Source organism: Fistularia commersonii, chromosome 25 (genome assembly GCF_037954325.1).
Source record: "Fistularia commersonii isolate RoL2024-O1a breed Wild chromosome 25, RoL_Fcom_v1.0, whole genome shotgun sequence".
Taxonomy (NCBI): domain Eukaryota; kingdom Metazoa; phylum Chordata; class Actinopteri; order Syngnathiformes; family Fistulariidae; genus Fistularia; species Fistularia commersonii.
The window spans coordinates 3,282,796-3,310,185 of record NC_141308.1 but is presented as its reverse complement, the minus strand read 5'-3'; the positions used below and the strand labels follow the sequence as shown (position 1 = coordinate 3,310,185).

The 27,390-nt window shown below is 40.7% G+C and overlaps 3 protein-coding genes across 8 annotated transcripts in view; 1 reads left to right on the top strand and 2 right to left on the bottom strand.

Annotated features, from left to right (window-relative positions):
- Nucleotides 1-69: 69 nt before the first annotated feature.
- Nucleotides 70-3,708, bottom strand: thpo (thrombopoietin). The gene is made up of 6 exons (XM_086171955.1): nucleotides 3,555-3,708; nucleotides 2,121-2,345; nucleotides 1,903-2,027; nucleotides 1,668-1,754; nucleotides 1,371-1,535; nucleotides 70-247 (listed from the first exon to the last, which is right to left on the bottom strand). The coding sequence occupies exons 2-6, from the start codon at nucleotides 2,131-2,133 to the stop codon at nucleotides 149-151; spliced, it is 489 nt and encodes a 162-aa protein (XP_086028081.1). The 5' UTR covers nucleotides 2,134-2,345; nucleotides 3,555-3,708; the 3' UTR covers nucleotides 70-148.
- A 67-nt stretch (nucleotides 3,709-3,775) lies between these two features.
- clcn2a (chloride channel, voltage-sensitive 2a) overlaps nucleotides 3,776-27,390 on the top strand; it is a 36,923-nt gene continuing 13,308 nt past the window's right edge. For 5 of the 6 annotated variants that reach the window (XM_086173232.1, XM_086173231.1, XM_086173229.1 and 2 more), the window contains exons 1-8: nucleotides 7,208-7,469; nucleotides 16,128-16,296; nucleotides 21,396-21,527; nucleotides 24,380-24,508; nucleotides 24,854-24,987; nucleotides 25,236-25,316; nucleotides 26,495-26,518; nucleotides 26,991-27,069. In XM_086173232.1, the coding sequence (XP_086029358.1) occupies nucleotides 7,419-7,469; nucleotides 16,128-16,296; nucleotides 21,396-21,527; nucleotides 24,380-24,508; nucleotides 24,854-24,987; nucleotides 25,236-25,316; nucleotides 26,495-26,518; nucleotides 26,991-27,069 (799 nt within the window). In that variant the 5' untranslated portion in view covers nucleotides 7,208-7,418. Of the gene's footprint in view, nucleotides 3,786-7,207; nucleotides 7,470-16,127; nucleotides 16,297-21,395; nucleotides 21,528-24,379; nucleotides 24,509-24,853; nucleotides 24,988-25,235; nucleotides 25,317-26,494; nucleotides 26,519-26,990; nucleotides 27,070-27,390 lie in introns of those variants that run through there. The other variant, XM_086173233.1, reaches the window with a different exon arrangement.
- Nucleotides 13,888-15,681, bottom strand: LOC147218851 (zona pellucida sperm-binding protein 4-like). The gene is made up of 8 exons (XM_086173073.1): nucleotides 15,423-15,681; nucleotides 15,170-15,357; nucleotides 14,931-15,028; nucleotides 14,692-14,849; nucleotides 14,419-14,611; nucleotides 14,198-14,345; nucleotides 14,061-14,136; nucleotides 13,888-13,964 (listed from the first exon to the last, which is right to left on the bottom strand). The coding sequence occupies exons 1-8, from the start codon at nucleotides 15,679-15,681 to the stop codon at nucleotides 13,888-13,890; spliced, it is 1,197 nt and encodes a 398-aa protein (XP_086029199.1).

Sequence of the window (27,390 nt, the reverse complement as noted above, 5' to 3'; positions counted from 1 at the left end):
GCTTTAAACACGTGCCTAACTCACTGGAGAGCCTCTAGTCAAAGAGGGCTTTCCTGTTCAAGATCGCCTTATTGAATTGCCCGTTGTATTGAAACAATTCCACAAGAATTGTAATATTTAAAACAGGAAGTGGATGGTCTATTTTCTATTAAAAAACAACATCAAAAAACGCGATATTTACACAGACATGCAGCCTACAAAATATCAAATTGTCCTCCAGGAACAATTGCGGTTTCTCCAAGGGCCCCTGTCGGTACACAATGAAAATATAAGCAAAATTAATAGCAAATCACATAAAATAATTTAAAATGAAGGAAATGTCTGAAAAAGATACTGTACAAAAAAAAAACAATAATGTGCCAACAAAAATATCAATAAAGCAATTCTTTTACTGCAGGCAGTCAATTTGACTTCCCACATTTCAGGATTGTTATTAAACATAGACTAGAGCAAAGGTCCCCAACCACCAGGCAGTGGACCATTTGTAACGGGACGCAAAGAAAGAATAAAGTTGCTTAAACTGATATGTATCATATTTTCATTAGTCTTCTTGGTATTTTATTTTGAAAAATTGCCAGCATCATGCCAGTGACAGCATCAAATACAAGAGTAGAGTGGACATAAGGAATACACTTTGAGGAACACTGTCTAGTTGCAGGGCAGCAAGCCCCGCACTCCCACTGATTCTGCATTATGGTGAATAAGTCGATATTGAGGTGATAGTCGTTTAATAGTTACTAAAAGAGAATAATAATATAAGATGTAGTGGCTACATTTACATTCCTTTTTTTTCTTTTGAAACAGCATGACATGTGAAAGTCAGCCATGGCACAAAAGAGGTTGGGGACCGCTAGACTAGAGAACATCATTGTTCTTTAACGGACAAGGGTCTTACACAGAAGGTATGCTCTCCTATCATCCTCATGCCCTGAGAGAAGAAGGCTTGGGGTCAAGTAACATAACATCACTTCCAGGGATTCCAGAAAGACCCCGATTTATCAGAAAGTGGGATATTATCACATCGGAGGACATGGATAATCCTCTCAATCAGATGCAGACCAGAGAGAGAAGCACTTTGACACATTTCAAGTCATCCAGTGTTGAATTTTCTTCATGATATTATTTTTTGCTAGCTTTACTCACTATGATGTGTTCAATGTGTCTTTGAGAGAACGATGGAGGCAGAAACCTCATAGCAATGATTTTGTGCAGAAAGATTATATTTCATTAAAATTTTAAAATGATACTATTGTAATTTTACTGTTAAACTGGAAATGCATCAAGAATATATGTAGCATATAAAGTAAGTGCTCATTGGTAGTCTTCATGTGCTTGTTTATATCAATTTTGTCAAAGTGGTGGTTTCTTACATTCAGCTGGAGGTGTGAGAGAATTAGGCGGTATTTGCTGATGCTGTGCTCCAGCCTTTGCATTAGTGAAGCACCACATTCTGCCCCCCTGAGGGGCCTCACAACCTTCACACTTTCGAGAAGAAGCCTCAAGGAAGCATTTATATCTCCCCTCTTCTCCTGGTGCTGCAACATAAATAGACACCAACTGAAAACAAAAAAAAAACAATGAAATCTTTTCGAAAAGTAAACCCTATACACTCTGGGCCCAAAAATTAGGAAACATGGGTATTGTGACTCATACATACACCCACATACTGATTTGTTTGCCCAAGATGCCACGTGATGCTCTGTGCAGGGTAGCTGAACCAGGGTGGAGAGGATCATCAAGCCTCGGCAGTCATTCTGCCAGGGTGGACATATAAAAGAGGTGAGTCTCAGCCATCAGGCAGGTTGCCGAAAGAGGGACAGACTGAGGTCTGATTATAGATACACATGCAGGAGAAAAAATGTGCACGACATGTCTCTTATTTACTCAAAGAAATGTTCTCACCAGTGCACTCTGCAGCTCTGCCACAATATCCGTAGACCTTCTGAGAGTTCTGTCACACATAAAGTCTATGGGCTTGGTCTCAGCATCCAGGACCTCAGAAACTATCATATAAAGCAGCAAGAGCCCTGGGTCAACACAGAAGCATACATGATTGCTAAGGCTCCCAAAGACACAACTATAACTTTCTTGATGTAAAACTTATCAGGCCCACTACTCACTGCTCAAAGCCATGCCCTGCTTCGGTACCTTTGAAAGGGCCACATTTGTACCATCAAGACCAAAAAAACAAAACAAATCCACAACGGTGTCACATCAAGATGTGTTGTTCTTCCCTCTTGTCTTCTTGTTTTGACTTCCCATTTTCAGCCATGGGGGGGTACAAGTCTTATCAAGACCCCTGGCACGAGGAACTGTCACTGTCCAACTGTGCAGCGTGACATAACCTGAAATGGTATTTCATTGAAGTTTACATAAATGTAACAGTTCACAAAACTTGCGTCAGAGGGCACACACATCATGCGGTTGTGTTTAAACAAAACAGCGCAGGTGTGCCGCCTTTCCGTAGACTAATTTAATGATGTGAAAGTGAGGCTGTGTTTGATTGATTCTTTTTTATTTCAGACCTCCACATGTGGAGGTCATTTGTTCATATCACCCAAGTAAGGTAAATCACCATTAGGCTCACAAAGGCTGAACTACAAGAGATCAGCTTTAGCCTCTTAAATACACTTTTGTCCAAAAAGCTTTTGAGGCTGCCATTATCGTTTACGGCGTTCACTACTGATATCATTTAACTGGTGGTCTACACCCGGATACAGGTAGTCATCCATCGGGCTGTAATACCTGGGGGCGCAGCTGTAAGAAGCTCCAATTCAATTGCCATGGAGGAGGTTCGAGGGGGTATAAAAGCTGTCAAAGGCACGGATTGGAGAAAACATGGGGGAATGCAGCATCCATCCTCATTTCAGACTCTCCCCATCACCCGTGCCTGGACAGTGACTGAGCCCCTGCCCTCTTCTATTTTCTCCCAAGCTGTCACTTAGGGGCGATTAAGACGCATGACGCCCAAAATTAGACCCTAAAGTGTGTGTGTTTATGTGTGTGCGTTCGCATATGTCACACACAGGAGAGGAGAGAGAGAGCGAGAGAGAGAGGGGGAGAGAGAGAGAGCGCATATAAAAAATCTGCTTCTCTCTCTCTCGAAGCCCCTCTTATCTCCCCCCCATATCTTCGGATAAACCGGGCGCCTTTAATTGAGACGACTCTCAGATAATGACCGGAGCACCGGGGTTTCCGCACGCAAGGAGAGAACTGCGGGACATGGTACCGGCGGTACCCGCATTGCATCACGGACACGACACTCAGTACCCCACTGTTTCTACCTCTCACTTGAGCTGGAGCCGGTGATGAGGTTGTAACGTCACATGGTGTAGTTTCTTTGCCTCAGAGTCTCATGCAGCTGCGCTCCCTGTCGGATGGCCGTAGTCGCTCCTTGTGCGTGAAGCCGACCAGCTGCCGCCTGCTGCCGCTGCGCGCAGCTCTGGAGGCTCAGACACGCAAATTACGCACCGCGTTAACAACTTTGGCGCGGTTCCGTATGGATTGTGTATCTGCAACAGGCCGATCTCCGGGATCGACGGAGATTATCCTACCGTGGAGGGGAGTGTGAGTCCCGAGAGCCATCCCGCGCTCCATCACATCACTGATAAAGTGTGCTGCAACCTGTGGCTGTGTGCGGTTTTTTTTTCCCACATTTTTTTTTTTATTGAAAGTCACTTCACCGCAGTACAATGGAGAGACACAGCTGACGCTTTTGAATCCGCAGCCAGGGGAGGAGAGTCAGACAAAAAAAAAAAAAATCAAGAGCATCCTCGGGGGAGACCGTAAGTATGCTGCGTCCTGTCAAGATAGAGCTCCTTTATTATTATTTAAGTGTCAAAGCAATTTGCGCTACCGCAGTGTTATCCATTCCCGCTCAAGGGCAAATACAAGGTCTGGATGGGCTATGGTGTGTTTGCTGCTATTCCGGGTTCACTTCGTCACTAAATCCTGACAGGCTTCATGTATCATGTATACTGGCTCTGGACAACTGGAATAAGTTACATGTGAGAAACTTGCCAACCACAACAGACTGAGGCACAGGTGGTTGTATGTCTCAATGTTTTCAACCGATACATCAGTTCATTGTGATTCCTGTTGTTTTGAATTGAATACATTGAATTATATAAGTGAGCCCTTGATTTCTTTGACGTTATTTAATCACAGAATTGATTATGATTATCATACTGATGAAATGTCATGACCCCTTCCCCCCCACTGTTGTGGCTGTGTATATTTTACAAAAACACTATCTCTCCCTCTTTAATTAATAAGCGGTCTCCTGACTAAAATTAGAAGGCGCTGTTCTTATAACATTGTTGGTGTAAAAGTTTGTGTTTTAGCCGTGGTACAATTTTGATTTAATTTTTTTCGAGCTCTGAAAGTTTTGAAGGAGCATTTTGACTTTTTTTGTTCTTGGTCATTCGTTTGGTACACCTGGATGACAATAATTGTTTTTCTCATATGTTGTGGAACTATTGAGAGGTAGATTGTGTGTATTCCAAAGAACCCTGTGGAGATGCTGAGATGTGGGTCAGTGTGCTGGTGCTTGGGGCTGCAGAGCACCTAGTTCCTTAGCTGTCGGGGTCATACTACCGCTGCATGTCTGTTACTGCCTTGAAAAAAAAGAAGTCCACCGCACAACTAACAGCATAATGAGATGATCCAAAGATATCATTTAAGTCCAACATGCATCGTAAACGGGGATACATAATGTAATGTTAATTTTGTTGGTTACATGCTCAGTTTTTTTTTCTCTGAAATTCCCCCTCATCACTTATGATTATCAAGAGGCCCCATCTCCTGAAGCCTATGGTTCATTACTTTGAACTTGATCAAGCATGATTTATCTGTCAGCCAGTCAGTCTTTGAGGAGGAATTTAGTCTTTCAACCTGTGAAGGATCAGCATTTGATGACAGCTGGCATCCAACCAGTTGAGTTAATGTGATGCCATCAATTTAAAGCTTGGGATCATTAGTGTCCTGCTGCTTTAGGGGCACACAGTTAAAAAGCAATTCTCAGAGACAGGTTTCTTTTGACCGTGTTCCCAGTGCCAATGAAAGTTACATATTCTGATTTATCCCACAAAGATATTTTTGGCACGTTGAAATGGCGGGAGTGAATCCTTGGCACAGTTGCTATCTTTCAGGTTTGGCACAACACCTTTGGAAGGGATTTCACTGCTCGCCAGTCCCACATCTGAAAAGCCCTTTGTGAAATTCAAGCCAGAGCATAAAGTATTTCAATCCATGGGACATCTGAGAAAATGAAGTGTTCTGAAATGGTGTCAAATCATCATGTGTGAACTTTTAGTGCTAAATACAAGCCTCCAAGGGCCGGTTGTGCAAGAACGGGCACCCTGAGTAACACATGATTCTGCTTAATAACATATTAGAGAAACAAGGACCAAGCTGCATTATCAAGTGGCTATTTTGGTGTCCATGGCCAAGTATTTACTTTTTTGGACTAAAAGAGACAGAAGTCTTCACAACCGTTCACCATCTGGTGCAGAACATTCCCAAGAGGCCAGAAGGGAAGGACAAGGAGAACAGACACACATGAAAAGCGTCTAAATTTGGAGCTAGTGGAATTGGACATTTGTCAAAACTTCCAAAATACTCAAAATAGAAGGTAACAGCAAGTTATCAACAGCAATCCTTGTATTGCATTAGTATCTGTGGAGTTTGTTAGTTTTTTCTTTTTATAAAAAATAATATCCCCGTGCCCTTATGCTTGGCACTCATGCAGAAATTGTCAGCTTAAGACACAAAACACTCACCTTAAATAAGTAAGGAATTCAATACAATGATGAATTCATAGATCTTTCCTTAAGAGGAAACAAAACAATCACTTGAAAAGCATGTGGTTCATCAGAGCAGTATTCATAAGAGAAGAGCCACGTTCATATTGAAAAGATAGACTTATAGTTTTGAGGAGTAATTGAGTAAGCCATCACCATAAAACATCAAAAACACAGAGAAGGGGGTCAGATACCCCATCCCATAGTAAATAAAATGCAGTCCTGGGATCCCTCCCCTGCCACATCACAACTCATGTGACCCCGTATATGGCTGGATGTGTCAAAAACCCATGTTGCTTCCACGACTGAAAATGTCAATTACCTTATGAGAGATTAAAAGCCTGGAACTCTCCTGAGTTATTGCCGTGAGAGATGAAATATCTTTCAGATATTCGAAAGGCCCAGTTACTAGGTTAAAGCAATAATTGGATTTACTTTCTAATGTGTCACAATTTTAAACAATTCCCCAGAAGATTTGCTTAAGGATGTGCAAATTTATGCAGACCTCTGTGTAATGCTGTTATGCAGAGTTGATTAATCAAGAATAGCAGTAGGTCGGACGCACAAATCCAATCATGTATCAATGCAGAAGAGGACGGTGCATGACCTTGAATGACTGAATTAAAATACATGGTAGGAGTTCATCCCCTTTCATTAAGGATTTCTATTTGTTTCATTTATTCAAGAAATTTTGGAATATCTTCATCCATCTAGCCTAGTGGTTTAGTTGGGTGGTCCACAAATGTCTTTTTTATTTTGGTACATCAGAAATTTGCTGAATTTGTTTCCAGTCCCGGGTAATAATTTACCTTCATTTTGTCAATTTTAGATCCATTTTGTCTTCTTTAGAACATTTCTCCAAAATGAGTGTAAAGCACAAAACTTGCGGGGTAAAGAATGAATCTCCCCCAACCCCCATTTTGTTTATTCCTCGCCCCTCTCCCAAATAGAACCTCAACATCTTCATCTGTGACATCCATATATCGCTCCGATACAATACAATAAAAGCAATATTATACTGCTATCTAGTGGGCATAAAATCAGTAGAATCACACACAGGTCGGTTGCATGAACACGTCCTGTGCATTCATGACTGTCACGGAGGCGTGACGTATTTACAGTGAAGCCGCGCCCAATTATTCATCACACCTGCCCGCAGGCTCCTCTTGTATACAGCATCCTTTCCCTCCATCCAACCCCCGAGGATCCCTGATCCTCCGGGGACACACACGCACACCGTTCCAGTCAAACGGGGGAGGCGGTGTTTTGCAGTCAAGCTGCAGCAGCGCTACTGAGAGGCGACAGCCGGCGGTGCCGCTCATCTGGAGTGCGCACATACTCACACACTGACGCACACACACACACACACGAGTGTGTGCTCGCTCAGTCACACACACACACACACACACACACACACACACACACACACACACACACACACACACACACACACACACGCACGCGTCATGGTTCCCGTCATGCGGAGGGTTAACGCTGAAGAACCTGTTACTCTCGACGGCGGGCGGCGGCGTCGGTCCTCCTCCGCAGATTAATTAACGGGCGGATCGCACCTCCGAGATCCTCCCATTGGTCTTCTCCAGGAGAAATATTGCGGCAATGGTGAAGGACAAGGCCGAGAACCGCACGCTTCAGTATCAGCAAACTTTGGTGAGTTTCAGACGAAGGCATGGATGACGTTGGTGCGTGGCGAGTTAAAGCTGGAGACGTTGCTTGGCTGGAAACAATGTGTTCACATCTAACATGCATGAAAAGCCTGTGTGTTGCTTTTAAGAAGTCTTCCTAATAATAATAATAATAATAATAATAATAATAATAATAATAATAATAATAAAATGCCTGTTATAGTGTTTATACCCCCTCCCACCCACCCACCCACACACACACAAACACACACACGCACAATTCACCTTGATCCACAGGTGGTGCCTCACCTTGTTTGATTTCACCATATCAATTTTGATCCCATCCATCCCAAATTGGTTTTCCCCATCACAAAATAATGCTTATAGCGCTGCTTCTGATCACATTATGCGCTGTCCAATAGGCTGTTATTGAGATGTGAACATCCTTGAAACCTAAGATAAGAATAGCCTTCCTCTGTTGAATGCACGTCACTTATATTGCTTGTACCCTTATTTCATGCATTCCCTCTTAAAAACCCGTCCCTGCTCTTGCCCCTCATTCATGCCCTAGTCATCTTTCCCTCAGCTTTCCTGTTTGCCTGAGCGACCTCTTCTATTTATGAACTAAAAGTGGAGTGTTTCTGAATATTAATTGCCTCATGCACCAGTTTTCCCCCACTCATGTAATAGCAGGACTGACAGTGATCCCCTGGAGCACTGCAGACAGAGATATCTGTAGAGACATGGGCAGACTGATAGGCAGTCAGGCAAACCAGTGGATTCCTTTCAACCTGATTTCTGGATTTGTGTGTGTGTATAACTGCAGTTGCTTTCTTTGCTTAATTCCCCTTCTATCTTTTCTTCTTCTTTTTTGCATGTGTTTATGAGTCACACACTTTGTATTTTTGCACATTTGCATGAGTATAAGTTGGGAGATACCTAGAAGCTGTCCAGTCTGCTCCAATGTAGCTGTGTTTGGTCCAAGTAATTCCAAATGTTTTCAGCTCCTATTGGTCTGAAGATCAATGCTGTGCAGTGTGTCTCAGTGCTGTGATCGATAGTGATGCGAAATGGCATTCAGATCCTCCGTGCATTGGAACACGTTATGTGTCCCCCTCCCTCTCCAGTAACAATGGCCAGTCAGTTTCTCCCTGCATCCCAGGCCATTATCCGAAAATCGCTACATGTGTGTTTCTGCACATGAAAGGGATTGTGCAGGGTTTTTTTTTCCCCCCAAGTAAAAGGTGTCAGTATTATAAATCTAAGACTTTCCCTCAGGTGAAATAAAGCATCTGTGTTTTCCTCTTGGGAAATTGAATGACACACACACAGGTGGACAACCATACATTTAAATCAGATAAATGGAAGGCTCGCGCTTGAGACTGCAAGTCTCTAGCAGGTGTAGCTGCAGTCTAAAATTGGATTGTAATGCTGAGCAAGCTTTTCTATGTATTTTGTTGTTTGCCATCAGTAAAGATACAGTCATGTATTTTCTTGAATTTTGGCAGGCTGGAACATTGCTTCTATAGCAGGAATGAGCAGATGACTCAGAGCAGATAGAGAAAAAAAATAGAGATTTTTATCTGAAAACTTCTCCAGGAGGGAACAGCATTGAAATGTCAACTCATTCAAAGCTTTTGTGCTAAAAATACAATATCTCTTCTGTAGAATCAGCATCTAGGGGACTGTAGTATTCACAAAGACAATTAAAATGTAAAAATTTAAGTCTTCAGATGGTGCGGAACTGTTGAAGAGAGTGAATATTGTTGATATGTTCTATGAAGATGCGATAGGGCTGACATCATTGTTTATCATATGATTGCTAGAAATAATAAATACTTTATGTTTCACACTATAAATGGGCATGATCTAAAGCTCTTACAAAATAACCTTTCTGTGCCTTGTGTAAATTATTTTCATTCAAATTGTGTTTACAGTCCAGTTAATGTATTTTCAGCCACTACACCAAACAGCTGTCTTCGAAATAAATTAGAAAGCATCTCACAATGTCAGCCAACCACTCTGAACTCATTATATATGGAGAAGATAAACTGGAGAATAAATGTGCTATTTTTAACAACTGCAACTAGGAGCACATGTCTTCATCTTGGTAAACTCAGCTGTTTTTCTAAAGAGATGTTAGTTTGCTTTGGACTTGTGTGAAGAGGCTGGTGGTGAGTGACAGTTTGAAAGCAAGGGGGGATTGGGTGCACGGGTCACTGGCTTCTTCAACTGCAGTGCATTCTAGGAGAGCAGCATGTGACTTTTTCCCTGGGATTTCATGGAGTATAGCATGTAACGTTGCAGCCTTCCTACTGAAGGCTTTTGACAAGCTTTTCTTCCAAGAATGTGTCCTATAAGACTTCTTTGTGTGTCTGTTCTCTCTCAGAGTCATGGTTTCCCTACAGGTACTGTATGTAAATTAAGCTTGTGTGTATGTTTGCTGCTGTGTATTTGTTGTACCCACACATATGTCTAATTTCACATACACGCGAATGCATGGTAATTCCCCATTGGAACAGATGTTAAAGACAGCATGCTTTTGTCCATCATCAGCAGGAAGCACAACTAGGTTGGCTGCAGGTCTAAAATTCATGATCAAATTCATGATTCACCTGAGGAGAAAATGCTACCCTTCCCCCCCAGCAAACACTGCACAGCACTGCAGCACCTCGGCACACATGATGTCAGTCCTCGTGAATCTATATACAGTATTTTTGTGTTCATAGCTGCACTTCCCGACCATCTAGTACAGCAGTGATAAAACCTATTACTCACTCCTGCTCTTTTCTTATCTCTTTTTGAATGTGTAAAAGTGATAGATATTTGATGCCACACCACTGCAACATTTTAGTGCAAAGATTAGCAGAAATCAGAGCTGGAAAGCAGATAGAGAGACGGGTTTCGCACGGGAATGTCCATGCAAAAAATAGCACCTAAACATGAATAATTCGACTCATTTCTCCATAAGATCCAGACCTTGGAAAAACATAAGGTACTTGCAGTCAATTGCAGACACACATAAAGGATAGAAAGATCTGTAGTATTGAGACACAGATTGTCTACTGAACAGTCCTGTTAAATCACTCTTTCCACAAAACAAGACTCATTGGTGTGAGATCTGTTGCCTCTCTTCTCTTTTGTTTTGTGCAAAATGTCACAGACCAGTTGGTTTGGAAAATATCACCGTGCTGTTTGCAGTTTACTTTTACCATGTTAAAGATTTTTGTCAACTAGACTCTTTTAATTTAACACTTGCAAAACTCACACTTCCCTTTTGGAGCTGTACATGCTGGATGTTTGTACATTCATATAAAAATGAAGGTATTACAACAAAGGTTTAAAGTGCACTGAACACTATATCATATATTTATCCTGTGTATAGGCCTCTTTGCATGCAGATGCTGATGCTCACACACACGGATAAAAGTGCTGTCTCTTCTGTTAGATCTAATTCCTCACTGTCAGCATTCTGCCCATTCTCTCACACAGTGGCTAGCAGGAGATCATTTTAGTTCCTGTCACTACTAAATTTTGCCATTACCTGCATGACACTTAGCAGACCACTGCAGAGATTGCAGACAGAAACATTTACTTTGTGACTAAAAGAGGACACCGTAGTGGATTTGTGTTTTCACAAAGAAAGCCACTTTAAATATATTCCAGGAATTGTTTTAATAACATTGATGGAAACTCGAATGATTAAGCCTGACTTCCCTGCAAAATCTTCAAAAAAAGTTTGTTTGTTATGAATTATTTATTAAAATATTGATTTCGTTTTTGTTATCTACTGTGTTTTTTTCTTTTTTTTCTGGCTTGACTCTGGACCTATTGGAAATAATATGTGAGTGGTTAAATGTGAAAGCAGAAGAGCTGACATCCCTCTCCGATCTTTTGCTGACAAGATGTCAGTCTCAGTTTGATCCTTCAGTTGCTTGACATCTCTCCCCGACCCCACTTTGGTTCCTCCGTGCTGTTTTTACTAATATGTATGCATAGGGGTATAGTCACTTGTCTTGGTGTGCGAGTACATAGCTCTGCCCAACAGTAACAAGGTTTTCTTTGTTTACTTCTGTATGTAGGTGTGTCAGTGTATGTCAGACCTGGGCATTTTACGGCTCGCGGGCCACATCCATCCAGTTTCTCTTTTTTATCCGTCCCGCCAAACTATTTTCTTTGTTGAAATATTTAAATTACAATTTTTATTTTATTTGATTTACTTGAGACCTGGTTGGCTTGCGCATAAAAAATAAATAAGAAATGTGGTCCCATGTCTGGGGTTAAGAAAGAAAGCTCTAACTTATTGATAGCTGTCCTATAAGTGTCCTCCACTACCTACATCAATGTAAATGTTAACAGCAGGATAATTCCAATTTCCCAATCCTCCTCTAATTCAATTTTCAATGTCTCTGGAGTCCAGAAGGACCCAGATTAGCCAGAATGCATTAGTCCTCTTATTCCTCTAGTCTCATCACTAGTTGCACATAAGTAATCACTGTGCAACAACAGTGTGGACAGTCATGATGAGATGCCGTTCTCACGCGCCACAAAAAAAGATTACATTTATATCCTGAATATTAATACATGAGGTCATACAGAGACAAGAGTTTTAGATTTTCAAACCCTCGCCATTTGAATGTCAAATATTTGTCCTTGCTGATTTATCATCATGAATACATTATCTTTCAGAGCTTGGGGTACTGCTGAATAATAAACTTTTATCTCATCTGTTAAACCATGGAAAAGAGAGCGATATGTGTGTGTGGTGGGGAACTACAGAAAGTGAATGCAAACGTGGCTTGTCCTTGCTGTCCTTGTCTACCTTCCTTCCAAGCTGGATGAATCCAATTAACATGATACAGACAAATCTGCTTTGCTTATAAATGAACAGCTATTATATGAAATAACTGGGTGATTTGGTCTTAAGGTCTACGATTTTAATTTTTTTACTAGTTATGTTTAATTGTACTATTTTCCAATAGCCATCACTTATTATCGACAAATATTGCCAAAACGATTCTCTCTTCTCTTGCTAAGTGCAAAGGGATGTATCTAAGTGCATGAGGCTGTGGGTTTTCGCTATAAACAATTGGTAGAAGAAACATATCAACCTCCCTACTTGCCAACACTATTGGCAGATAGAGGCTGCCAGTGGGCCCATCAGATATAAAACAGTTCAGCTCATATGCATTCAGCCAACACTATTTGAAGTTAAAATTATGCTTTGAGTGATTTTGATATGGTGTCACCACATTGTCTCACAGAGCATGCTCATGCCATATTAAGCCCCCCCCCACCACTAAAGGACATGAAATGTAAGAGGGCTCTCCATTACACTGTGCATCTTAAAGCTTTGTTTCCAGTTATTATGCAACAATGACAAACCTCATGATTTTATGACAAGTCAATCATGCAACAAATTGGCCGGAAAAAGCTTGAAGCAACTGCATCATTGCAAGAGACAGCCCGTCTCATGTTGCATTTGTCTAGAACATGACAAGCTTTTGAAAGTTAAACTGAATAGATAAGTGCAATTTGACAGAGTTACTGACCTAGGATGATTCACTCACATCTGAACGGCATGGTTGGTGTAGCTCTCCGCAGGTTTTTGAAACTGAAAAAGCGAAAACCCGAACAAGAATCCAAATGTCCTAGGTGGAGGAAGCTTTTTGTTAGCTAGCCGCTGTATCAGCACTCACTTTTTAAATCCTTATGGAATACATAGAGCATGAAAGCAGTTGTCAGGCTCTTGTGTCATTTAGCATTGACTCTTGTGCTCATGGAAACAATTGTAGGGGAGGAAAAACCTTGCGGGCCACCTGAACACTAAACTGTGTCAAGTGGGGGAGGGACAAAAATCCATTTGACATCCAGAAGGTGTTGAACAGTTGTGCAGTGGGAGTTAAACTGACTAATTTAGATGAAGTTAGTCGTGTGGGTGGTAAACCAGTTTTAGATAAATGCTCACTGAACCCACCTGCTGCTTTCCAATGGTGCTGTGACCCAGATGGCCAGTGACTGCTTTCTAAGACCCAAGAAAGCAACAAGGCAAATTCAAACTGAGTCTGGCAGAAAGGTCTTGGATTAAGGTTCCTGAATCCAAGTCAGAGCTTCCATGTCAAGGTGTACACATTTAACGAGCTTTAGAATTTCATCTGTAAGCCATAGTTCCAGTTAAAGGGTACATAATTACGTACCATCTCATATCTGCACCGGCAGAATTGCACCTACTGCAGTTCCACTCCAGGAAATGTATCCTAAAAGTACAGCCCTCCAGGCTCAGACATGTATGCGTGCCCATTTTTACGGTTGGGGACATTTTGCAAGCGTTTTTGGTGCAGCAGACACTCCAGACTAACAGAACTAGGTTTGCAATGAACAAACCAGAAAGCATTGGAGTCAAATAAGTTTATTTAAAAGTAATGTCTAATAGAAGTTACACATTAGTTCTTTGTGAAGATCACCGCACCGCTTGAAAGAAGAACCCTTTGGTTTGAAGCTTTCTGTGCCACATCTCTTCCTGCAAGAAGATTTACACTAGTCTAGTTTCTGTCAAGCACAGAAAAATTAATCCAATTTGCAAAGATGCAGCACATGAAAAATGTCAGTTACTCACGTTGGCGGTAGCAGTGTTGTTGACAAGAGTTTGTGGTACTTTGATAGCACACAGCTGCAGTACAATGGATAAACACCTAGAATTCAATTGCAAGTTAGTAACCAGTTAAAGCCACGGTTAACTATGATTTGAACTACCTTGTCCTGTTGTGGTGAAAGAGTACTTTCGTCAACAAATGTGAACATCTTCACAATTAAACGTTTGTAGTGTGATGGGAACTCAAGCCCTGATGAGCCGTCTACTTGGAGGACAGTGGTCAGATAACGGTCATCATGGTAGGGACATCTGCAGCCAGAACAGAGAGAGAGAGAGTCAAAACAATAACCTCTGAGAGCTACGTTAAAGTTTCAATACTTGCCCGTCAACCAGGAGGTCCCACTGGGGCAAGCTATGAGGGTTTGAAGTTGAAGTGGCCCAGCAGTGCTCCAGGTTCAAGTTGATGTTTGGATCAGATCTGTCCATTATCTGCACCTCAATGTACACTGGTTCTCTCAGCACTTTGGTAACTGGATAGTCTGCTGCAGTGTAAAATGAGGTAAAGGCTGCCTCCTCTGTGGAGGAGAAGGGGGGGGGGGTTATTAAGGGGCTTTTTATAAGAAATGAAATGGCACCAGATGGACAGGCTACTCACCTTCCACACAACCCTTTGTAAGGCAAACACCATTGCCCAATCTAAGCTCTAGCCTGAGAGGTCCAAAAGCAGCAACTGGCTCAGGTGGAGGAACAGCATTTACTTCCATAACAAGAGCCTCCACAGCTGTACCAGAGTATTTGCACTGGAATAGTAATCTGTGAAGTGTAATGTTGGTGTCAGGAGCCTCACTGGGCCAAATGAGCCCCCACCCCCAAAAAAAAAAAAAAAAACCTTACTCAAAATGGCTGTCTCTGGTGATTGAGCCTCTGGGGCCAATTCCCACTTCGTACGAGGTGGACATGTGATTTTCATACACAACACTGCCTTCTTCTTCCTTCAGAAGAATTGAAAAGCCTTGAGTTTCAGATATTAAAGAACCTATATTGACCTCGAGACTGTTTAGCAATTACCATTTTGAATATATTCAACTGTTATTCCAAGTTAGCCGCTGCAATCCCAAACTTTAAGTATATACCTTAATAGTTGTGCCACAGCTTGTCACAGGGAACTGAAAGATGGCAAATGCTGAGGTGATGCCAACAGGACTGCATGAGTCATCATCCATTTCCAGCAGGCTGACTGAATCCACATCTATTTGGGGGAGTGTGGCATCCTTGGCCACAACCACCACAAACTGGCCATCCTTGGTACACTGCACAGTCACTGTCAAGCAAGATTAATTTGTTAAATCAGAAGCGTCGCCCGAGCTATGGTAAAAGCAATTTTACCTGCTTTGCCATAGAAGCACTGCCTTCCATCAAAGCAGCAGTTGATTGTTTCGCACTGTTCACTCGCAACATCTTCAGGACCGCATTGGATCTTCTCACCCTCCTCTACATCACATTTATCAAAAGGACCCGGAAGAACCTCAGATTGTTTCTGAGTTACCATGGAGTGCTGTTGCTGTGAATGCCTCCATTGAGACTGGGAAGACTCATGACAAGCCAGAATGACCAACATCACAACTAGAGCCTTGATAGGTGCCATTGCACTGCTGGTTGTGAAACAGATCCACACCTAGTGAATCAGTGGCTCAGGCAGAGATTTTATACACCAGTGATCGTGCTTAGTTTGACGAGAACTCGTCACATCATTAGGAGGAAATGTCTATCAGCTGTGGTCTGACAGGTTGAGGTCATTGTCTGCTCACTTGTCTGGAGTCAAAACCAGAAAGATATCTCATTTAGCATAATACTTGATTTAGGAACAAGTGAATTTATTTTGAGATTTGAGCTGCGTGCTCTATCTGTATTATCTGTGTCCTTTAAAACTGTGTTCACAAAAGCTAACTTTATTGCGATCGTGGTCATTCCAAGTAAAACCTGCTTTTTATTTCATATCTTCAATTGTAGTCTCAAACTTCTATCGTAGTCTATCACTGACACCACAGATTTAAAAGCTGTTTTCTGTCACTCTTTTGTTTCTATATGCAGATGTATGGGCGCTACACCCAGGAGCTAGGGGTCTATGCCAAGGAGGAAGCAGCCCGATTGCGGGATGGGGGAGTGCGGAATGGCGGAGGACTGCGGCGGAACACCAGCGTTCGGAGCCGTGCCGCCGATATACTGGAGTACGAGAAAGATCCCTGTGCAAAGTGCCAATGTAAGTAACGTTTGCTCAACAAACCCTGAAACCTTTTCAGTGTGTGAGTTAATCAGCGTGCATATTGTGAAGGGTACGGGAACGTTCTGAAGGTCAAACCACAGCTTTGTTTTCATGCCCACAAATAAAGTGAGCACGGTGTGTGTGGGAAGTGCTTAACCAACCCTGTCAAGCTGACTGCAGGTTCTACAGTGAGCTGGCAGAGATCTGTGTACCAAAACCAGCAGAGAGGTTACCTGGCAAAAAAGAACAGGAGAGGATGTGAACAAGATCAAATGTGACAGATCGGAGGAACGGCCTGAAGCCAAGAGGGCCGTCTCAAAGTCATGCAAAGTCTGTTGGCTGCCATTGGCCTTTCAAGTAGAAGTCTGCATGTACAATGCATTTAGCTTTGCTGAATATGTGTTTCAAAGAGTGTCACATTACTTTATGTCTAGTCCTCCCAAATGACTGCTGATGGAGTGGCACTGGGGGATGTCTGCAGGTCTTACTGATGCGCTGTGATTAATTGAATGTGGATCTGTATATGTGACTACAATTTCCAAATGTCCTTCACTTTTATCTACTCTTAAATCTAAAAACAAATATTTCTTCTGCATAGAGCAGACCGTGGATTATGCAGAGTAACCAGGAAAGAACTATTTGGCATATTTTTCAGTTACTCACAAGTCAATGTTCTGTTACTTCATCTTGCTTTATATAAAGAAAAAGAAAACAAGTCTCAGCACTTAAGTAGATTTTCCAAGAAATTTTAAACAAACGCTCACCGGAAATGGATACTATATGCAAGGTTTGCTCACACAATTGGCCTAGCAAACAGCGGTTTCAAATAAGCAAGTTTTTATTGTGTATAAAAGCATACTGCTCAACACGCCTCTGAATCTGTAAAATAATTCAATATAATGATCCTACATTAAGGGTCCTTAAAAATTGTTTAAGGCAGTGTTTCTTCAGCTTTGTTTGATATAAGTCCACTGACTTTAATAACACTTTATCGTGCTGAAAATATGTTTCGTAGATACCCCAAAGGATCATAGCAATACCCCTCTTTTTAGAAAGCCTTAGTGTGGATTGAATAATCAGAGCAGAGAATAATGGACTAAAAGCGTCAGAATTTTGTTATGTGGATAAAGAAGTGTTGGACTTTGGTTAGGTTGGCATGAAAAACGTTCATTTTTGATTTAAGTCATTTATCCATTTAATATGATGATATAGTAATTGTTTACACCGCAGTGTTGGTTTACTCAGTCATTGATTTTTCTTATTCTAACTGTACAAAAATTTATGAAAGAATTTCAAGAAAGGCAGGTGGTATTTCATTCCCTGCCGGACAAAATAATTCCAAATGGCTGTTTTCCAAGATCCATCTGTGTCTTTTTGCCCCTTTGACTGGTGATCCGGTTAAAACCCAATAAATAGACTGCAGTATATCAGCTAGGCTCACACACTTTAATATAAGCCATTTAAAACAATCATGCTTAAGATTATGAACCAGCCACAGTGATTTGTGCGCTGGCAGTCTGTGTGCTGTAGGTGCTCGTAGATCAAGTTATTTGTATTTTTAGACTCTTTCGATGTGCTCTGGCTGGACTGCTAACTGCTCTTGTCTTTTAAGTTTAAAGTGTAAGGAAAGAGTCCTCACATTTGTTGAGAGTGGGAGTTAGTGCCTCAGTGTGAGAACAGTATCTGTGGGTGATTCACTGTTTGTGTGCCTTCGTGCAGATCAGTAACTGGAGCCACAGCTTTTGAAGAAGGCAACCCACACATGTATCTGCAGGCTTTGCCTTTGGTCAAAGTGGAGAGAGAGCTAAAAACAAAATCTGCTTCATTGTGTACATTTTGACTCATGGAGTGACTTTTAGGGATTGGATTTGTGATCCTCCATCTACTAGTCATTTCAAAATTCAGGATTAACATGTAAGAAATTAAATGTACTGGGAATTCCAGCGATGGTCTGAATTAAGAAACACAGAACAAGATAAATTGTGCATCAATTAACGTGATAGTTATCTTTTAAAGAGATTCTTAACTTGTTATGGGTTTGTAAGTAAATCAGTGCTTGTGTGAGATACTTGTGAGCAACATGCCATCGTCCAGGTGGCTGGGCTGCATGACCTGTTGCTTGCCTCCAGAAAGACTATGCGTCATGATGTGACCTGAATTCTGTCTTTTCTTTTTTATTCATGTTTTGTTTTACTTGAGTTACGTTGCTTGTCAAAATTGTAATTAAACTTGAAGGCTACATTTATTGTAATGATTCAAAGTAATATTTTGTACCAATAATAGCAGGCATTATTGAAAGACCAAAAATTATGATAATTTGCAATAAAGCTTTAAAAAGAAATGTATTACTTGACAGTTGCTCAATAAAAGCATTTTGTTAGAATTTAACCTGACTACTGATCAAACCCATGCAAGATTGGCAACAGTAATACTGTCACACACTGTAATACTTAATCTTGCCCAAATTAGAAAGACCAGGTTTACTAGTAGATCAGACTTAACATAAACAAATGATGACAACCAAACTTGAATAAGAAAATGAAACCATTGTATTACCTGAAATAATGTGTCATTTAGGTTACAAATAAGTTGTTTTTTTCAGTCACATTTCCAGGAAAGTGTCCTTGATATTTCACTTTACTTACGTTTCTCATTTCTCTTAAGCCACAAAGTTGTAAAAAGGAACCTTAAGTATCTTATTTCAATCTTCTCTCTTCTCTAAATACACACACTGTCAATTAACATCTGTTACTTTCTCTAACATTATATTGTATTTTTTGAATATATATATATGTATATGTATTATGTTTGTGTGTGCTTGTGTATTTTATCTTAATATACTTTATATGATTTCATAAAGGCAAGTCTTAGGTGTTTTTAATTTCAACCTAATTTTGTTGTCATGTCAATACTGCGAAGGACATAAGTTGAACCAACAGAGGCTAAGAAATGTAATGTATTGATTACAAGTACATGCAAATTATTCAAGATTTGGATGCATTCATGAGTTCTCTGATAAAATGATGTTCCTGAGTTATCAGCCTCAGTCTTTCACGTCAGTTATCAGTCTAACCCTGTCTTGTCTGTTTCTTTCTATATCTTTCTCTGGCGTCACCCGTTCATATGCTGCTTGCATAGTGTCATAAAATTTAAGTTTTTGCCATGACTAATGGCGCGTGAACTTTCTCAGATGTAACATTTGTTTTTAAATATGGATCTGGCAAATGTGTTAGTAGCACATTTTTATCTTCTCTAGGGGCTGACACGTCTATGAATGCTCTGAATATTGAAGTTAATTTCAGGCTTTGGCAGTGTTCATAGATAAGAAAGAAGACATTAATCCAATGATGCTTCTTTTAGCTGACCTAGCTCAGAGTGGAATATTATGATGTAATGATTGAATTAAAAGCATTCTTTGAATTTGTGTTCTTACACGTACACTATACAATACAGCCCTTTTTCGATTTATACCATCGTCAATAGATAGAAATGTAATAGCTGGAGCACCAGCAACATCATCCATCGGATAAGTCCATCAATCTTCTTCTTCCCTTTTGGACTTTTCCCTTCAGGGGTCACCACAGTGAATCAAGCTTCTCCATCTAATCCTATTCTCTGTATCCTCCTCTCTCACTCTAACTACCTTCATATCCTCTCTCACTACGTCCATAAATTGTCTCTTTGGTCTTCCTCTCGACCTCCTGCCCGGCAGCTTCAACTCCAGCATCCGTCTGCCAATATATTCACTATCCCTCCTCTGTACATGACCAAACCATCTCAGTCTGGCTTCTCTGACCTTCTCCTCAAAACATCTAACATGTGCTGTTCCTCTTATTGACTCATTCCTGATCCTATCCATCCTGGTCACTCCTAAAGAGCATCTTCATCTCTGTGACCTCTCGCTCTGCCTCCTGTCTTTTCGTCAATGTCACTGTTTCTAAGCCATACAGCATCGCTGGTCTCACACCTTTCCTTTCATTCTGGCTGAGAGTCTTCTATGGCATAGTACCCTAGCACTTTTTCAGTGTCCATTAATGACCCCCTTTTTAATGACACTACCTAGGATTTGATAGTGCTGGGTGAAAACTAATATTATAGACATAAAGAAATAGATGTTTCCTTTAAAATATAATTCTTTATTTCTTTAAATTACAATTATCCTCACTCATTAAAATGGTAATTAAACCTGAGATTGATGATGGAGGTGATAGAATTTGATCTGTAATCAGAAATCTCCCCGACAGCTTATCCTTCATCGGCTTAATCATTTTTATGTGATTGACTTATATCTATCCATGAATTTGGCAGACCACTATGAGATGATGATATGACCAGCAGAATGTTTTCTTCATACCGCAGGAAAATGATTATTTTCCCTGCTTTGTTCATCTTTTTAAATAATCAAAGGATTATGGCACAACATCTTGACAAAATTGGAGTAATGAAATGCAACACCACCCACACATAGATACACGTAACAAAATAGACTGAAAGCTTCATGTCATTCACATAGCTGCTGGGAATCCTCGCTAAATATCAAACAGCCAAACCCGCTGTCCTGCTGTGACAGACACGATGTTCTTGGTGTATTAGAAATGTCTTATTCTCAAGGGAATTACAAATTGGATAATAAACGGTCTGTTTACGATACAGAGCAACTTGTCCATGTTTCAATGTTGTTTGTAAGCCACAGTACCATCCTATGCACTAACATAATCTGCTGCATATCAGAAACTGAAACGTCTCATAGTCAGCCGCAGGGTAAAATAGATGATGAAGTGACAACCTATATTTTGTTCACTCGCCATCAGGGCATGACACCACCAGAGCAGCCTAAAAGCCGGCTAAATATGAGACATCAAAACAAGCTCCTATATTTTAATGGGTTCTGTCATGTTAACTGTGACAAGTAAGTGGTTCTACCCTTTGTACAAACGTCATGTCTTATCATAATTCTTCTGTTTATTTCCTCCTAATCAACAGTTACCGAATGTCCTGACACTGCTGGTTTATTCATATGAAAAGTCTCTCTCCACCCCGGAAGAATTATTCCAGAGGGATTTTGTTTTGCTTCTGACTCCTCATCTCACCTACAGCGTGTGCGTCTCGCTGCCAAAAGTTTCTGATCTCGCGGGTCGGAGAGGACTGGATCTTCCTCATTTTGCTGGGGCTGCTCATGGCTCTGGTCAGCTGGGTCATGGACTACGCCATCGCCTTTTGCCAAGAAGGTAGGAAAGAGGCTGAGAGTGTACAGTAATAACATGACTGTGCACACAGAAGTTATTGTGAGAGAGCTTAAGCATGAGCAATAGCAATAACATCGGTCATACGTGTGTCAAATTTTAACCCTCTTCATTGTCTGAGAAGGAACAGAGCAAAAAAAAAAAATTAAAGAGCGCAGACAAACCCAGTAAAAGGAGGTGAAAAGGGAGGAATGTTGAATGGTTATCAGTGGAGTGGAGTTGCGAAGGCTCTGGGGTGGTCAGGGAGAGCTTCCAGATGATTGGACAACTACAGCTAATGTGATCAAAGAGATAGGTAGCAGAGTACTTTGTGGGTCATTTGGAAGGAAAATAGATAAGGAGACTTGGTGGTGGAATTCAGAAGTGCAGGGTTATATACAGAGAAAGAGGTTTGCAAAGAAGAAGGGGAAAACTGAGGGGACTGAATAGAACAGACAGGAGTAGAGGGACATGCAGCCCAAGGTGATGGTAGAGGTAGCAGAGGCTAAACAAAAGTGCATATAATGACTTGTATTCTCAGTTGGAAGGTGAGGAGGGAGAGAATGAGTTATACAGATAGGCAAAACAGTGAGATGGGAAGGATGTGCAGCAGGTTCAGGTGATTAAGAATAGAAAGGAAAATGTAATGACAGGTGCCAAATGAGTGATGGAAAGAGAACTTTGAAGAGTTGATGAATGAGGAAAATGAAAGAGCGTGAAGAGGTGACTATTGTGGGAGGGAGTAGAGATGACTAAAGGTGAAGTGAGGAGGGCATTGAAGAGGATAAAGAATGGATTGTGTTTGAGTACACCTAGAACAAGCATACGTCAGGGTGCCGAGAGAATAACTATCACTCTGTATGAGGAAGTCTGGAGTAACAGAGAAGGACTTCAGACTGGTGCAGGACTTGTATGTGAGCTGTGAGACAGTGGTGAGGTGTGCTCTAGGTGTGACAGAGAAGTTCAATGTGGAGGTGGGACTTCATCAGTAATCCACTCTGAGCCCCCGTTTGTTTGCAGCGGTGATGGACAGGCGGTCAAATGCGGTTAGAAAATAATCTCCATGGATCATGTTTGCTGATGACATATTGATCTGTAGTGAGAGAAGGGAGCAGGTGAAGGAAAATCTCAAGAAGTGAAGGTATGCTCCGCATACAGCAAGACAGAATGTATTTGTGTGTATGAGAAGAACCCAAGTGAAACCATGAGGCTACAGGGAGTTGAGATAAAGATGGTGAAGGATTTTAAGTAGTTAGAGGCAAGAGTATAGAGCAATGGAGAGTGTGCAAAAGAGGTGGTGAGGAAACAGGCTCAAGCAGTTTGGAACATCTGGAGAAAAGTGTCAAGGATAATGTGTGATAAGAGTAACAGCCCGAATGAAAGAAAGGGTATACAAGACGATGGTGAAACACGGTGTATGGTTTATGATCCACAGGCAGGGGCATCGAGGAAAACACAGGAAGCAGAACTTGAGGTAGCAGAGATGAAGACGTTGGCATTCTCTTTGGGAGTGACGAGGATGGATAAGATCAGGAATAAGATCAGATTTATGTTTTGGAGAGGAGGTTAGAGAGGCCAGACTGAGATGGTTCGGTCATGCACAGATGAGGGATAGTGAATATATTGGTAGAAGGATTCTGAGGTTGGAACTGCCAAGCAGATGGCATAGAGGAAGACCAAAGAGAAGACATGAAGTTAGTTGGTGTGAGAGAAGAGGATACAGAGAATAGGATTAGATGGAGGAGGTTCATTTGCTGTAGCGACCCCTGAAGGGGAGACCTGAAAGGAAAAGAAAAAGATATTAAGGGAAAATTTCTTCAGGTCAACAGGATGTGCTAATGCATTAAGTGTACATTTTCTGATTTGCAAAAATTCCAAAAACAGGAAAAACATAAAGTTGTGTATTATAACCCCTGTTCCTTCTGGCACCCTAAAAACCTTTTAATTGAGAATCCAAACTCAAGGTCCTACCAAAAATGGTTCTCTACTGCATTTGTATTTAGTCTTCATATTTCTTTTCATTTGACATTTAAGTCATTATAAGAGTGAAAACTGTCCCAGGGAATTGTAGATCCTTCTAATATCCCCTGTAATGACACCAGAATTAGAACCAGATTTGTCCAGCAGACTTCAGACTAGTCTTACAGGAGAGCAGACAAGCAGAAAATGAGCTTGAGTGTTATACGAATAATTTCAATATACGAATATACGAATGAAGTGATACGAATAATTTCAGATTGTTGCTACTATTGGTGCCGAGGAACAATAGGACTCTGCGAGGATTACAGATTATGATGCTGGTGTTGGACTACACCTGAAGCCACCAGCCAGTTTCATTATTTCATTGATTACATCAAGAGACACAACTTAACTGTCATACTCATTAAGTAATCCATTATAACGGAGATTAACACCGAAGCGGAAGCACACAAACCACTTTAGCCCACTTCCAGTTCTTTCCACATTTTAAAATCCTTTATGCATTTAATTGGTAATGGGTTTTCACGTTACCTCTGTGTGGTTCTGCAGAAGAAATGCAAGACTGTGTGAATTGTCACATTATTTTCTATTTTTTAAAGAGATAACCTCTTTTTATTTCTGCTCTCTAGAAATTTGGAAATCATATAAACGGGTATAACTTCAAATCTCTCATTGTGCTTTATACCTGATCTCATTTTAAGATATCAAAATGATCAAGAGGGGATGTATTGAAGTGGTTTTGATGCTTTGACAAGGATATTAGCTAGATTTAGTTTTCAGGATAAAGAGGGGGGGTCGAATGTTTGATAAGAAATGACATATGTGAGTTGAATTACATTTGTGTCTGTGTGTGTGTGTGTGTGTTTGCATGACTGCAGCACAGAAGTGGATGTATGGCGGACTGGACAGTAATATGCTTCTACAGTACATTGCCTGGGTCACCTACCCTGTAGTGCTCATCACATTCTCTGCAGGATTTACACAGATATTGGCTCCTCAGGCTGTGGGTAAGACATGCTTGGGTGCAGAAAAATTCATCATTTTATGCAAATCTGTATTTCATGATCACTTTAATATGTTTTGATAGTAGCACTGGCTTTTTATTGCACTGAAAGACATACAAGGACATACACTGTATGCTACCGCAGCGGCCACAGCCGCCGGAACACCATACACTGTAGCTCTGATGAGATACGCATACATATGAATATGGATGAGCTTGTCCCTTAACCCCATCCTCTTTTGTTCTTTGTTTATTCTTCTCATCCCTGTGTCTTTAATACCTTTTTCCAATTCATCTTTTCACTCCATTCTATCATCCCACCGGATATCTCTTCATTTATATTCTTCAGGTTCTGGGATTCCTGAGATGAAAACCATTCTAAGGGGAGTTGTCCTGAAGGAATATTTGACTTTTAAGACTTTTGTAGCCAAAGTCATTGGTCTGACCTGTGCCCTGGGCAGCGGGATGCCATTGGGGAAAGAGGTAGAGAATTTCCGTTTAATCTATCAGTTCAAATGCTCAAGATTTTTGAATGCACATTTCCAATTGTATCAAGTGTTTTTTGTGTGTCTAGGTTGCTTTTTTTCAGGAACTGTGAAGTAAATCCTAAAAAAAACTGTTGTGCCTAAGGATTCAATTCATATGGGGTTCTGAATGACAACATGTTCTGCTCAATGATAAAATCCGTTTTCAGCTGTCTACTAACATCCCAGTCTATCCCTGTTTCTCAGGGACCTTTCGTTCATGTCGCCAGCCTCTGTGCCGCCCTCCTGAGCAAATTCATGGCTGCTCTGTTTGGTGGGATTTACATGGTGAGAATAATAACAGCACATTGGTTGAAGAATTTTTCTGAGCAGGTTGATCTCTAAGAACCTGTTTCATTGTTGATCCATCACAGGTAAAAAAAAAAAAGTTACCTATTCAGTCTTCAGCAGCGATGTCTTAATTGGTTTGATATCTGATAAAATGGATTTACAAAACAGCTCTCTGTGTTCCGGTTTAAAATAAAATTAAAAAATGTTGGATCATAACTATGCAGGGTTATTAAATACCTCAGAGGTCTGACAGGATGAGGGTCAAGTATTTACTGTTTGTCAGATTTTTGAGAAAGACCCTGACTTCAATTTCGCCTCATGATTATTTCTGTTTTTCACCTTATGAAATAACCAATTAATGAAAAATCTTTTCATTTTCTTGCACATAAAACAGTTTTTTAAAATCCTTATCAGTTATGCCAATAAGTGTTTAATCCCCAAACATAGGATGATATTGGCAAACAATGTAATTGTTTTGAGGTTCTGCTTCATTTTTATTGGAGAGAGCATGAATTGAAATATTTGACAATCGTGAGTTTGATTCAGCAAGTGGTTATAAATTTGAATTTGAATACATTTTTGCATTCAATTGTGCATAGCCCCAAAACCTTGTGCGCTTGCATCTCTTTTTCCAGGGTTCTTTAATGCTTCAGCTGTAAAATGGCAAAAAATATCCATTTTAGAGCATCCTAAGTGTGAGGCTGTTAAACAAATTCATACAATTCTTGTTGTTTAAAAGGCTTTTGACTTTTCTTTTACTTTCTTCCACTCAACAGGACACATTCTCTCCTCCACACATCTGAGACCCTGGACCTTTTTTCATTTTTTTTTTACGCATGCTACATCTCTTCATGTGCCGGCATCAGTCTTTACAGAGGAAGCCAGACAACACCATCATTTGGTGGAAGAAAAAAAAACATATAATTGCGGTCAGACTGAAAAAGCCTATAGGTCGCCCTGCAAGCCATTAGACATAATCTTTCTGGGGAAATGTCAGTTCACTGTGCAACAAAATCAAGACTATGTTTGCAGAAGCTCACTCGCTGCATCTCTGGTGTGGTGTGGTTTCGATAGGTTGGATGTCCTCCAAGACAAAAAAAAAGGTAATTTCAACCATGTCCACACAGGTTTACTCACACATTTTATTTCTGTCTTTTCCACTTGAACTGCTAAAGGAAGAGCCCTTTGAGGGAAGCAAGGTATGAATGCATGAGTCAGATAGATCCTTTCTCGCCAAATTAATCAACATCAATAATCCACGCTGTCCATTTCTGAGACATAGATAGATGGATGGCTTTTCCATTTGTCTGCATTGTGTTTGATTCTGTTCGGTGAAGCACCACAGCTAGTTATCAATCTGTGTTGCCTTTCATTCTATACAAACATCTCATTCCATGATCGATCGATGGCTTTTCAATTATGGTACCACCATATCAGACTGCTCTTATAAGTAATATCATCACTGTGTAAAGATACAAGAGCAGCTTTACATTGTGCCTGCTGCAGTTTTGAAAAAGTGAGATTGCGTGTGTGTGTTTTAATGAGAAATGTGTTTTTTGTGTGCTATTTGCTTTTGGCATTTTCACACACCTGCAATTCTCACAATACAAGCTTGTATATATCTTGGAATGCAACACGTGTTTGCATAAACATCTGAATTTCTTTCAACAGAATGAGTTGAGAAACACAGAGATGTTGTCGGCAGCCTGCGCAGTGGGTGTGGGATGCTGCTTTGCCGCTCCTATTGGAGGTAAGAGATCGATAGTTACAGGAGTTTCGTAAAAAATATATAAGTCTCGATGAGCATACTATACTGCATTTCAAAGTCGTCTCAAGTGTCACCTAATTGGGGATCAGTTAAAAAAAAAAACCTCTACTATGAAATGTATGAAGCATATGATCCCCACAGAATAAAAGAAAAACTGTAATAATTGCAATGGTTAAAAACATCTAATTATACATGGAAAAACTGTTTAATTTTCACTTTAGAAGTGCACTTTAGATTGAAAAACTTTGCCCTGATGGGCTGCCTTTAAATGTTTTCACATTTTACAAGCCAGCAACAAGTTTT